General features: G+C 46.4%; 1 protein-coding gene across 1 annotated transcript in view; it reads left to right on the top strand.

The window, feature by feature from the left end:
* The window catches only part of EXOC4 (exocyst complex component 4), a 287,194-nt gene that overhangs the window by 39,453 nt on the left and 235,555 nt on the right, over positions 1–12,186 (top strand). Inside the window, exon 6 of the mRNA XM_040062894.2 lies at positions 7,850–8,093. Within this exon, the coding sequence (XP_039918828.1) occupies positions 7,850–8,093 (244 nt within the window). The remainder of the gene's footprint in view (positions 1–7,849; positions 8,094–12,186) is intronic.

Raw genomic sequence — 12,186 nt, 5'->3', positions numbered from 1 at the left:
ATGCATATGGTTCTGCTTCAAGTGCACAATGTACTTATGTAGATTTTTTTTTTTTCTTCCCAGTGTAATTTTATTTAAAAGTAGCCTTTTCCAGGACTGCACAATTAGCAGAGAATTTCAAATTTAGGCGTATGCATAACAAAAGCTGTTTCTGCCTGTAGCCACTTAAGTTCTTGGGCTTTTTATTGATGAAACAAAATGTCTGTGCATATTAATGGGTGTCATCCTAAAGCACTGACTCATTCGTCCCATCCCATCGAAGATGCCAAAATCTGGAGTCCTTCCTGCACTCCCTTCCCAGAGGAGGTGTTACCTCGTGCTGTAGAATCTTTATAAGGAAATTAAAGCCGCTCCTGCCGCACGTAAAATAAACAAGCGCTCGCCTGAGGATTGGAGATGTGGCAGCTCACCAGTAACACTCTCCCTTCATGCCAGTTCAGGGAGATAAATTTCTGTTTCTCTGCTTGAACTTTCTGTGCTCTGGAGGGTATTTAGGAAGGTTCCTGCTTTGCCAGGCTCTTCCTGGAACTCTTAAAATGTGCTTGGAAACCCAAGAGTGCCCTTTCCTGGGAAATTTGGGACAATACTTAGAAATCCAGCAGAAGATGGGCTGGTTGGGACAATAAATACTCCTGTGGGTGGCATGAGTAGATGTTTTGCTGAATTGCTAATTTATTTCTAATTTATTGCTAATTTATTTATTTATTTATTGCTATTTTCATTATTTTTTTGAGAAAAAATGAGTTTGTAGGGCCAGGCAAGGGTGGTGGTTCTAAAGTCAGGTCTAGGAACTGCTCCTGGCTCTCTTTCTTCAAGAACCAGAGACTTCTGTGACGACATGTGGAGACCTCTAAACCTTCTCCTGCCGAATTCCTGCAGAGCCAGAGGTTGGAAAGTCCAAATTTCAGTGTGAATCTAAGAAATGCCGTTGTGCCAGTTCCTTGTCACAGGTGCCCCTACTCCAAACACGCTCAATAAATCTTCAAAAGATTTCTTCTCTTCTTAGGAGCCTCCCCATAGGATCTGACAGCAGCTGGGTAAATTGTCTTTGTCATTTTTTCTTAAAATTTAATGATCTGGGGATGTGTTTGGGGAAGGAAAGGAAAAAATCAAGGAGATTTTTAGATCCGTGTGGTGAAAGCCAGGAAAGTAACACATAATTGCTCTTTCTGTATAATTTCATGAGTTGTTCCTGTGTGTGGTCCCAACATCAAATAATTGCCTACAGTGCACTTATTTTTTAATTTTTTTTTATTTTATTTATGCTTGTGTAGATTAGGAGGATTTTGAAGTGGGTTTTCTTCTGGGTTTGGTAGCGATGCCAAGCAGAAAATTCCCCAAATCTTCCAAGGACCCATTTCTGTAGGAGTTGCCCATTTGCAGCTCCATGAACGTGTCAGAACAAGGATTCAGCACCAGGAATTAGCAGGTGATGTTCCTTCAAATCTGAAATTATGCCTTGGAGCCCCCAGGAACTCGTGTGCTTTTCTCTGGAAGGGTTGAAGGTACAAAGGATCTCACCAGAAGGACATAAATCATGGAAAATAGTACATTAAATTTTACAAGACTCCCATAAAAGCCTGTGGATAATGAAACCTTCACTAATGAGGAGAAGCAAATTTTGGCAGTTCACTGGAATGAAAAACAAGACCCAAGAGCCTTTTTTTTTTCAGCTGCTTCGCTTAAACGAGTTCCCAAAGTTGGCTTTTTCGGGATCAGACCGGAGCTGTTAAAAAGCTCCTTACAGCAGGTCGGTTCCTTGGGAAAAGGCAGCGCTGAGCAAGTGAATTCCAATTGGAGCCGAGGTTTTTGTAGGGCATCATCAGATCAGGGATGAGGGAAGCTCCCCCCTCTGTAACTCTGGAGGTGGGGAATCAGTGATGCACAGCTTCTAGGGGTTTAACCCACAGCTCAACTTCCGCCTGCTTGAACACAGAGCTGAGCATTTCCAGATGAAAAATGGTTTGGGAGACAAAAAATTTGTGAAAATCGCTGCAGTTTTATTAGAGGTGTGCGGCAAAATCGTCATTCCTTCAAGCTGCTGTCTTAGAAGGTGTTCAATAAGCTGCATTTTAATGTTCTGCTTCACAAGAGGTTTGCAGACTCTGTCAGGACAAGAGGATCAGCCCAGTCAGAGTAGGTTCAGAAAGACAGGTCCTCCTTGGCCAACCTGATCTTCTGTGGACAAAGTGACCCCCTTGGAGGGTGAGGGAAAGGCTGGGGGTGTGTCAGATCCACCTAGACTTTGGTCAGGCCTTTGTTTCCCAGAACATTCTCCTGGAGGAAGCTGTTGAGCCTTCATCAGTGACCTGGGTGAGGGGATCCAGGGCACCCTCAGCACTGACACTGGGTTGGGTGGGAGTTGATCTGGAAGATTGAAAAGCTCTGCTGAGCCCTTGGGTGGATCCCTGAGTGGATCCCTCAGGGAGCCCTGAGTGTCCAGGTGGTGTGGACTGACCATTTCCCTTGGATTCTGGGCTTGGTTCTGCTCCCCATGCCTGCCTTCCCCTGGCTGCCCTGAGAACAGGGTTTTGCTGTTAAAGACCGAGACAGAGAAGGCATTTGGTGCCTCTTCCTTCTGTCACTACTCCCACCACATCCAGCAAAGGGTGGAGATCCTCCCTGGCCCACCTTTGCTTGCTGATGTATTTATAGAGATATTTTTATTGTCCTTTACAGCCATAATCAGGTGAAGTTCTAGCTGGGCTTTGGCCCTTCTCATTTTCTCTCTTCACAACCTCACAACATCCTTCTCTTTCTCTCCTGGGCTGCCTTCTGCTTCTTCCAAAGGCCAGGAGCTCTCCTTTTCCCCTGAATTCCAGTCAAAGCTCTCTGTCCAGCCAGGCTGGTCTTTGTCCTGCCTGCTCATCCCTTGGCTCATGGGGACAGTCTGCTCTTGTTCCTTTAGGATTCCCTTCTTGAAGGATGTCCAGCCATCATGGACCCCTCTTCCCTCCAGGACAGGCTCCCAAGGGAATCTCAGCCAGGCCCTCTGACAGCCCAAGGTGGCAGAACTGCTCTCCCCACCACTTCCTTCCAAGAATCAAAGCTCAGAATAACTTCTCAATCCCAAAGAGTAACAAAGTTATTCATATTCCCAGTTTAGGAGTAAATACAGACAAAGCTCTCCCTTCTGAGAGCTGATCTCTAGGGTCAGCTTTCCTCTCCCATGGACGACTCTGCCCACAGGGAGCAGCATGTGGGACTGCAATTTCCCAGGTGAACTCCTTAATAAATGCCTGGGTCCTTTGATGCCTTTCTGGAATAGGAAGGGGACAGGAGGAGCTTGTTCCTGTGATGCCTTAAGTTTGAGATTTCCTGTTTTTCAGATTCTGTGCTGCCCAGGGGTGCAGCTCTGAGCCTCACATTCAGTGTCACTCAGCTCTCTTCACAGAGCAGGGAGACAAAACAAATCCTTTTCCTGCTGGACACCAAGGACAGCTTTCAGGCCCCAAAGCACAAACAACGGTGGCTGAAGGGAGAAAACAAGAAGGATGCGACCTCACAACCTGAAGCTGTAATTGGACAATTGAACCCCAATATGCAAACTTACAAAAGTGTGAGACCTCGTGTCCGCTCATCCATTTTGTGACCATTTTGGGTCCACCTTGGGTGTTGCCCTGGCCAGGCTCTTGTCCTGCCCAAGGTGTATCCTAAAGACCTTTTAATAAATAGCTACTTTATTCTTTTAGCTCTGTCTAGTCTCTGTTCCAGGTCAGCCTTCCCAAGGCATCACCTGGGCCAAAGCTTTGTGGTCAAGCGGCCCCTTGATGACATTAAATGGCAGGAGAAGATGTTTGAAGTGCGAAAGACAGGAGAAAAGAACATCCTCAGTTTCCCAGGGTTGGGATTTAGGCAGATCTCACAGATAAATGGGTCCCCAAAGCTACCCAGACTCCTGTTTAATAGGGACGTTGTGCAGGGAACACACTGAAAACAAGTTTCACACTGTTCTGACAAACAACCAGATCTGACAGAGCCTCCAGACCCGTGTACAGCTCCCAGATATCGAATTGTTCACTTTGCTCTTGTTTGGAAGAGATGTAAATCAATGTCCTGACTATTTGAGGATGCTGGAAATTGGTTTGCTCTTTGGAAAATGGAAGAGTGTTTGTCTCAGTGTGCTGGCAGAGTTCTCAGTGAGATTGCTGCTTTTACTCCTCTTAAACGCTGTCCTCACATTTGGCTGCAGCTCCATTTCCTCCCTCTCGGGTGTTCATTGTGTGATATTAAGAATAATTTACAAGCTGCTAACAGAGGAGGTGCAGCCTCATGACGGGGCCTGTCCTCTGAGAGGCTGCTGAGGCTGGGAAATAATCTGCATTGAACTCAGAGAAACAAGATATTTAGGGTTTGTTTTTTATAAAGAACAGGTTAAACCTTTCTTCCTGTGGCATTTTTTTAGTGTTTTTTTCAGAGCTCTGGTTCCAAAGAGCTCATTTTCTGTGTCTATGCCTGAGTTTTGCCGTGGGTTTTGGAGGATGACAAATAACAATAACAGAGTGGGCGGGTACCAGGCCTGCAGCCACAAAAAGTCCTTTGCACCTCTGTTGAGGGGTGGAAGGTTTGTGATGGAGCAGAGCTTTGACCAGGCATAGTTCTGCATCCAGTTGTTAAATTCCAATTGGTGTTTGAAATGTCTTTCTGTTATCCTTGCTTTTTTTGCTGGGTTTTTTTTTTGTTTCTTTTTAATTAATACGTTCTGGGTGTTTCTAGTTGCTTGTCCTGTAACTTGCTCACATTTAATTGAAAGAATTGTGTGAAAGAGAGAAAAAAAAGCACTGTTTGATCTTCCTGACGTTCCTTGTCAGAGGATCATGGAATAATTTGGAGTTGGAAGGGTCAATTTATAGGTCGTTCAGTTCAAGCCCCCTGCCATCGGCAAAGACATCTTCCACCATTCCAGGATCCTCCAAGCCCCAATGTCCAACCTGGCCTTGGATATTCCAGGGATCTAGGGGCAGCCACAGCTGCTCTGGCAATTCCAGCCCAGGCAGGAATTCCTTCCCAAGATCCCATCCAGCCCTGCCCTCTGGCAGTGGAAGCCATTCCCTATGTCCTCCAGGCCTTGTCCCCAGTCCCTCTGCAGCTTCAGGCCCTGGAATGTTCTGGAAGCTCTCACTGTAGCCTTTCCTTCTCCAGGTGAGCACCCCCAGCTCTCCCAGCCTGGCTCCAGAGCAGGATCCATTCTCCCCTCACTCTCCCCTGGTGCTCCGGGTTCAAATGTGAGACCACGTGAGCCGTGAGCTCGGTTTGAGCCACGGGTGCAGAGTTTGGGATCACACTGCAGGAAAAAAGGAACCTCTGGATTGATTGAGCCTGAGGTTGGTGTAAACTGGCACTGAGGGGAGCGTTACCCATTTATTGTGATTATTTATAAATTGGCACCGTCCTTGGGCCGTTGTTGTCCTTGTCTTGCTCTAACGTAGCGCTGCTGCAGCTCCTCTGGTCAGAGCCCAGAGCTTCAGGCAGCTCTCTGTGCCATTCCTCACTCCTGCCGTGTTCCTTCCATCCTTCTTTTCTGGAAGGGTGGATCCTGGATCTTTTGACATTCATTCAGCATCTTGAAAAAGTTTCAAAGGGAAAAAAATCTGTCAAGTTGAAACCATGGGAAACCATGTCACCCAACAGCCTTTTCAGAGCTCAGCCCCAGTCAGATGAAACAGCCTTTGGGTTTTAATTCTGATCCAAGGATCTGCCGTGGTGGATGGCACAGAGTGGCTGTGGATCTTCCAAGATGCTTTTAATTCAGTTTGCCTCGCAGACACTTACTTCACATAAGTGTTTAAATATATTTATTAAATGTTTCACCCAGTCTTTAACAGAGCCACACTTTTGTTGTTGCTGGGTGTTATCTGTAAATTAAGAAATGTTGCTTAATGAACCTACTTAAAACAAGCAGAGTCTCTCTTGCTTTCCCATCCCCTGTCGCTTAGCAACAGGATTTCTCCCCGTGCAATCTCTGTTACTTCAGTACCATGTCTGCACTGTCCTCTCTTAATTCTTCTCACTTTACCCTTCTAGAAGCCTTGCTGGAAGATTTGAGTAACTTCATCCAACCCCTTTGACAGACGTAATAAAGCAGAAGAAGATAAAATCAAACAATCAGTCACTTCGGCAGCGTAAACTTTGCTGAATTCATCAGCAGTCCCTTAAGCTTGATAGTGTTTGTAATGAAAATTCCTCTCTTGTGAAGAAAATAGCAAGGAAAAGCAGCTGGGGAAGAAAGTGAGTGGGTTTTAGCTCCTTGAAACACCTTCAGGGGATTTGTAGGGATATTGTACCTTCTCATTTCACAGAATGACTGGGTTGGAAGAGATCTCCAAGATCATCGAGTCCAACCCAGCCCTGACACCTCAACTAAACCACGGCACCCAGTGCCACATCCAGTCTTTCTTTAAACACATCCAGGGATGGTGACTCCACCACCTCCCTGGGCAGACCATTCCAGTACTTTATCACTCTTTCAGTAAAAAACTTTTCCCTGATACCCAACCCGTATTTCCCTTGGTGCAGCCTGAGACTGTGTCCTCTCCTTCTGTCAGCTGCTGCCTGGAGAAAGAGACCAACCCCACCTGAGCACAGCCACCCTTCAGGGAGTTTAGAGAGTGATAAGGTCACCTCTGAGTCTCCCTTTCTCCAGGATAAAGATCCCCAGCTCCCTCAGCTGTTCCTCACAGGGTTTGTGTCCCAAGCCCCTCACCAGCCTCGTTGTCTCCTCTGGATGCACTCAAGCATCTCAACGTCCTTCCTAAACTGAGGGGACAGAGCTGGACACAGCACTCAATGTCCTTCCTAAACTGAGGGGACAGAGCTGGACACAGCACTCAATGTCCTTCCTAAACTGAGGGGACAGAGGTGGACACAGCACTCAATGTCCTTCCTAAACTGAGGGGACAGAACTGGACACAGCACTCAATGTCCATCCTAAACTGAGGGGACAGAGCTGGACACAGCACTCAATGTCCTTCCTAAACTGAGGGGACAGAACTGGACACAGCACTCAATGTCCATCCTAAACTGAGGGGACAGAGCTGGACACAGCACTCAATGTCCATCCTAAACTGAGGGGACAGAGCTGGACACAGCACTCAATGTCCTTCCTAAACTGAGGGGCCCAGAACTGGACACAGCACTCGAGGTGTGCCCTCACCAGTGCCAAGTACAGGGGAAGAATGAGCTCCCTGCTCCTGCTGGCCACACCATTCCTGATCCAGGCCAGGATGCCACTGGCCCTCTTGGCCACCTGGGCACACTGCTGGCTCATGTTCAGCTGCTGTCACCAGTACCCCCTGCTCCCTTTCCTCCTGGGCACTGTCCAGCCACACCGTCCCCAGCCTATAATGCTGCAGGGGATTATTGTGGCCAAAGTGCAGGACTCAGCACTTGGACTCATTGAACTTCATCTTGTTAGACTCTGCCCATCTGTCCAACCGTTCCAGATCTCTCTGCAGAGCCATCCTACCTTCCAACAGATCGACACACGCTCCCAGCTTAGCGTCATCCGCAAATTTACTAATCAAAGATTCAATACCCACATCCATATCATCAATAATAATTATAATTTATGAGTATCTTAATTGCACCAGACTCCTTCTATTTCCTAACACAGAATTTACACCACGAATTGTTCCTCAGTCAATCCAGTGTTCAGGCTGCTGTATTTATGTCTAGGGAAGCCCCCAGGCAAACAGAAACATCCGCTGCTTCCCCCCAAAATCCGAGTGTTTGTGGTTTCCTTGTTTATCCTTGGTTGCTGCTGGGAGTTGTGTGAAGCTGAGGAGCTCCACTCTTCAGGGTGCTGATGTTGGGTTCAGTTGATAAAATCTGGGCTTAAAATCTCTTCCAGTGCGAGACTCAAGCCTTCTGGAAATCAAAGAGGACACAGACCTGGATCCAGAGGAGAACAGCGCCGTCTTCATGGGAATCCTCATCAAGGGGCTGGCCAAGCTGAAGAAGATCCCAGAAACGGTGAAAGCCATCCAGGATCGCTTGGAGCAGGAGCTCAAGCAGATCGTGAAGCGCTCCACCACTCAGGTGGCTGACAACGGTTACCAGAGAGGGGAGAATATTTCCCAGGAAAATCAGCCTAGGTAAGGATATTTCAACTCCCAGCCCCTGATTGCTGCAAAGGAAAAAAAAAAAAAAAGTCCTAATTGATAATATGACTTGAAATGAGAAAATTCAGCTCGGTGATTTCGAGTGTGGCAGAGTCCAATTAAGCTGATGCAGGTGCGAAGCTTTGAAATCATGTATGGAACTAATTCTATCACAAATGTATGGCCAAGTCTCTAATTGTTTTGCGGCCCCATTTACATTAATAGCGAGGTGTGGAAGCCAGCTGAGCTCTGTGCTTGTGCTGCTCCTCAGAATTCACCGAAACTGGCCTTTGGAACAAAACAATTCCAGCAGGAATCTCTTCCAGCTGAAATATTCATCTCCATGTTGTCGTGATCGTTGTCCAAAGGGAATTAATGGCAGAAAATTAAAGTGTGTATCTTCATTATGTGCAATATTTGTAGTAGAAAATCACTCCCAAGGAAAACATCAGCTTGATAAAGACTCCTTTTTTCTTAATTCCTCTCATTAGCACTGCTGTGGAAACAATTCCATTTTGAAGAATTTGTGGAGTTACGGTGCTGATAACTCAGTGAAAATGAGCTTTTTTTAGATGGGTCAGAAGGCAGGTGTTTTTTTTTTTTTAGTTTCTGATGCCAAGAGTGTAACACATTCTTGATACTTGTTTTATGAGCCAGTCTGGAGAGGTTGTGTGGCTCCTGGTTGTCTGTTGGAATTGATAAATTGGATCAGATCATATATCAATGCCATTAACCTGCCCAGAGGGTTGAGTGAGGCACAGAAAGGTTTAATGGGTTTTGGCATCTGTTGGAGAGCGTGAGCCTTTAAGATGCTCACATTCTAGAGCCATGGAAAGCATCATGAATTCTTGTTGAGTACAGACATAATTAGAACTGGTTCTAAACCTAAATCACACATGAAGTTTACAGCAAACAGGTGAATTCATTTATTCATTTATAGTGAAAAGAATAAATTACAGCATGGAAGGGTGTCCCCACCCCTTAAATTAGCTTCAGTTTTATATCAAAGCTCAGAGAATTTCCTGCTGTCAGGGGAAAAATGAATCTCAACAACGAGGCCCTGCTGCTTCAACAGAGCTCTGGAAGACCCCAGATTTGAGCACAGTGCAGTGCCCAAAACTGCTGAACTGTTCATTAGGCTGTCAGATGATCCTTGAAGTCCCTTCCAACCCAAACCATTCTGTGACCGAGGATGAGGCTGATGATCTGCTTGGGGAAACTCTGGTGTAATTCCTTTTGAGACCCCGTGCAGCAATTATTTAGAGCCCCTCCTGTTGTACAAGAGAGAGATCATTTGTAGAACCTGGCCAGAAAAGCTGCAGATCTGATTACAGCTGCTGCTGATCTCATTCTTCTTAGTTTGTAAATTTAACTCTCTTTTCCTTCCTTCCTTAGTAAGCTTTTCCATGTAGGTTCGTGCAGCCACCTTTTATATTTGTGTATAAAAATTTTTGTTAATTGCTCCCAAATTTTTAAACTCGTGATTTTTTTCTGGCTTGTGATGACTCTTTGGGTGTTCTCTCAGATCCTCAGAGCTTCAGGAAGGGCAGGAGCAGGTTCCAAGCAGCTCCTTGTCCCTGGGGGAGGATAACTGAAAATTCTGCCTGAGTCTCACCGTGTTTTAGCTGAGCTCAGCTTTATTTTAAATTCTGAGGAAATTCTTTAACATTTTCAGATCTCTGTGCTTGAAAGTTTATGGAAAAAGGCTTAACTATAGGAATTGCCGCTGCCCTGTCCTTAATTAGTGGCTTATTAGTCACACCTTCACACTTAGAAATGCTTATCTGGGGTTGTGGAGGACAAAGTGTCCCAGAAGAGGCTGTGTTCAGTTTCCTTGGGGTGCTCCTGGATTTTGGAAGAGTTTGGACTTTAGAATAACGAATGTGGATGGACAGATTTATGGGACATCTTAGTCAGGAAACATTAAAAATCCAGTCCAAGAAGAGATGGGAGATCAACACTTCTGCTCCTAAATCCTCTTGCTTGGATTCCCTGTGCTTTTCCCTACACGTCCGTGTTATATTTTGACTTTTGCCCTCGTCTCCAGGCTTTGAAATAAACGCAGGGATTATGTCCAGACTGAATTGTCATTGATGTCCTCGCTCAGGTGGCAGCAGTCACTGGGCATCACTTCACCCCCATTATTGCCTGGACCATGGAAGCCCCTCCTGGGTGTGAGTCACTGTCCCCAGCACATTTCCCCTCTCTCTGGGTGCAGGACTGGTGAAGTGGCTGTGACAAATTGCCTGAGCCCCACTCCTGTCACTTTGTGTCCCAGTTCAGCTCAGGGCACTCCCTGCTCCAACCCCATCCAGGCCAGATTGGGTTTTCAGCTCTATCTGATGGGGTTTTTTTCATTGCCTCTGTCTCTTTTAGGTCACCTTCTTTCAAAAATGACCTGAACAGATTTATAGGACTTTGAGGGAAAAGAAAAATTAGGATAACAGGTGCTGGCTGAGCTGAAAACGGGGAGATGTGGGAATACAGTGATGAGAGTGGAAAATGTACTGGGGTGGCAGCTACTGACACTGGAGTGTGGATCGGGGGGATTTCATCAGTCTGGAACATGGGAACAGGGAGACGCTGGCATTTCAAACCGAAAGGATCTGGTCAGTGAAGTATTTTCTTAGCAATGGCTCCATAAACAAGTTGATAATGTGAGGTCAGGCTCGCTTACTGAGCATAAAAAACTTGTCCAACTCCCCAGGTAGTTCAGTCCTGCAAAACTGTTCTTTCCTGGGGCAGCAAGGAGGCGCAGGGATAACGGAATTCTTGTTTGTCATGGGATGCTGGTGGAAACTGAGAACACTTTCTCAGTGGTAAAGAATCAATTTGGTTCCATGTTGTCACATTTTTTTAGCATTTGCTGCTGTTCTGAAATACGAAGAAAAGGGATTCGTACACGATTTTTGGGTTTTATTTGAAGAGGTGTCTTGGTTCCAGTGGCTCTTTATATTTGAGTCAAGGAGGTCAAAATTAATTTGGAGGTCTGGATCCAGGCTAGGAGAGCTGGGAGTGTTCACCTGGAGAGGAGAAGACTCCAGGAAGAGCTTCCAGCACGTTCCAGAGCCTAAAGGGGCTCCAGGAGAGCTGCAGAGGGGCTGGGGACAAGGCCTGGAGGGACAGGACACAGGGAATGGCTCCCACTGCCAGAGGGCAGGGCTGGATGAGATCTTGGGAAGGAATTCCTGTCTGGGCTGGAATTCCCATAGCAGCTGTGTCTGCCCCTAGATCCCTGGAATATCGAAGGCCAGGTTGGACAGGGCTTGGAGCTCCCTGGGATGTTGAGGGTGTCCCCAAAGCCATTCCCTATTCCTGTGAGCTCCAGCTCCTGCCCCGGGGATCACAGCTTCTGCTGGGCAGACTTGGAGCATGTGGTGGCTCCAAAGCTGCTGCAGGAAATGTGATGGAGCCTGTCTGTCGGAGCTACAAGTGCCTAACATATGGATTTGGGAAGTGTTATCTTCACGTTTTGGTGGGGGTTACGTGGGGACTCGAGCTGCTCATTAAACGGCGGTGAACTCCGTCGGGATTTCGCTGTTCTCAAACAGTAAAAAGTGTGACGGCTCTGCCTCGTCACAAACGCTTCAGGACTTTGCAAAGGTGCTTTAATTACGATGATTGGGCAGTAAGGACCCGTAGGAGCAGGTAGAGTGCAGTAGATTTAGATGATGTTGCAGCTATAACAAATACAGGAGTAAAATCACAGCAAGTGATGAGGGTTGATATTTTAGCTTTCTGATATTTTCTGCCGTTTGAAACCTGCCATATTAATTTAATAACTCGAAAAATAATTCCTTTTATCATGTTTGTGTGGGTAAGCCACTTTTTATTGCCTTGAGACTCAGTTTTTTCTGGGGGAAGAGCGGGTTGTTTCCCTCTCTGCCTGCAGCCCTACGTGGGCTCTAATATTATGTTAGTCCAGTTTAATTATGTGGAGTTATTGATGGTTTTGTCTTCCCTGTAGCCCTAAACAGGTCACTTTTCAAGTGAGCCATGCTGATATGGGAAAGGGAATGAGGAGAAAAATCCTCAGGGACGTTCAGATACCAAACCTGAGCTGAAGTGAGCCCACAGAGAGGGTTTG

Source organism: Hirundo rustica, chromosome 4 (assembly GCF_015227805.2).
Source record: "Hirundo rustica isolate bHirRus1 chromosome 4, bHirRus1.pri.v3, whole genome shotgun sequence".
Classification (NCBI taxonomy): Eukaryota; Metazoa; Chordata; class Aves; order Passeriformes; family Hirundinidae; genus Hirundo; species Hirundo rustica.
The sequence above is the reverse complement of the archived record's forward strand: the minus strand, read 5'-3'. Positions and strand labels throughout refer to the sequence as shown.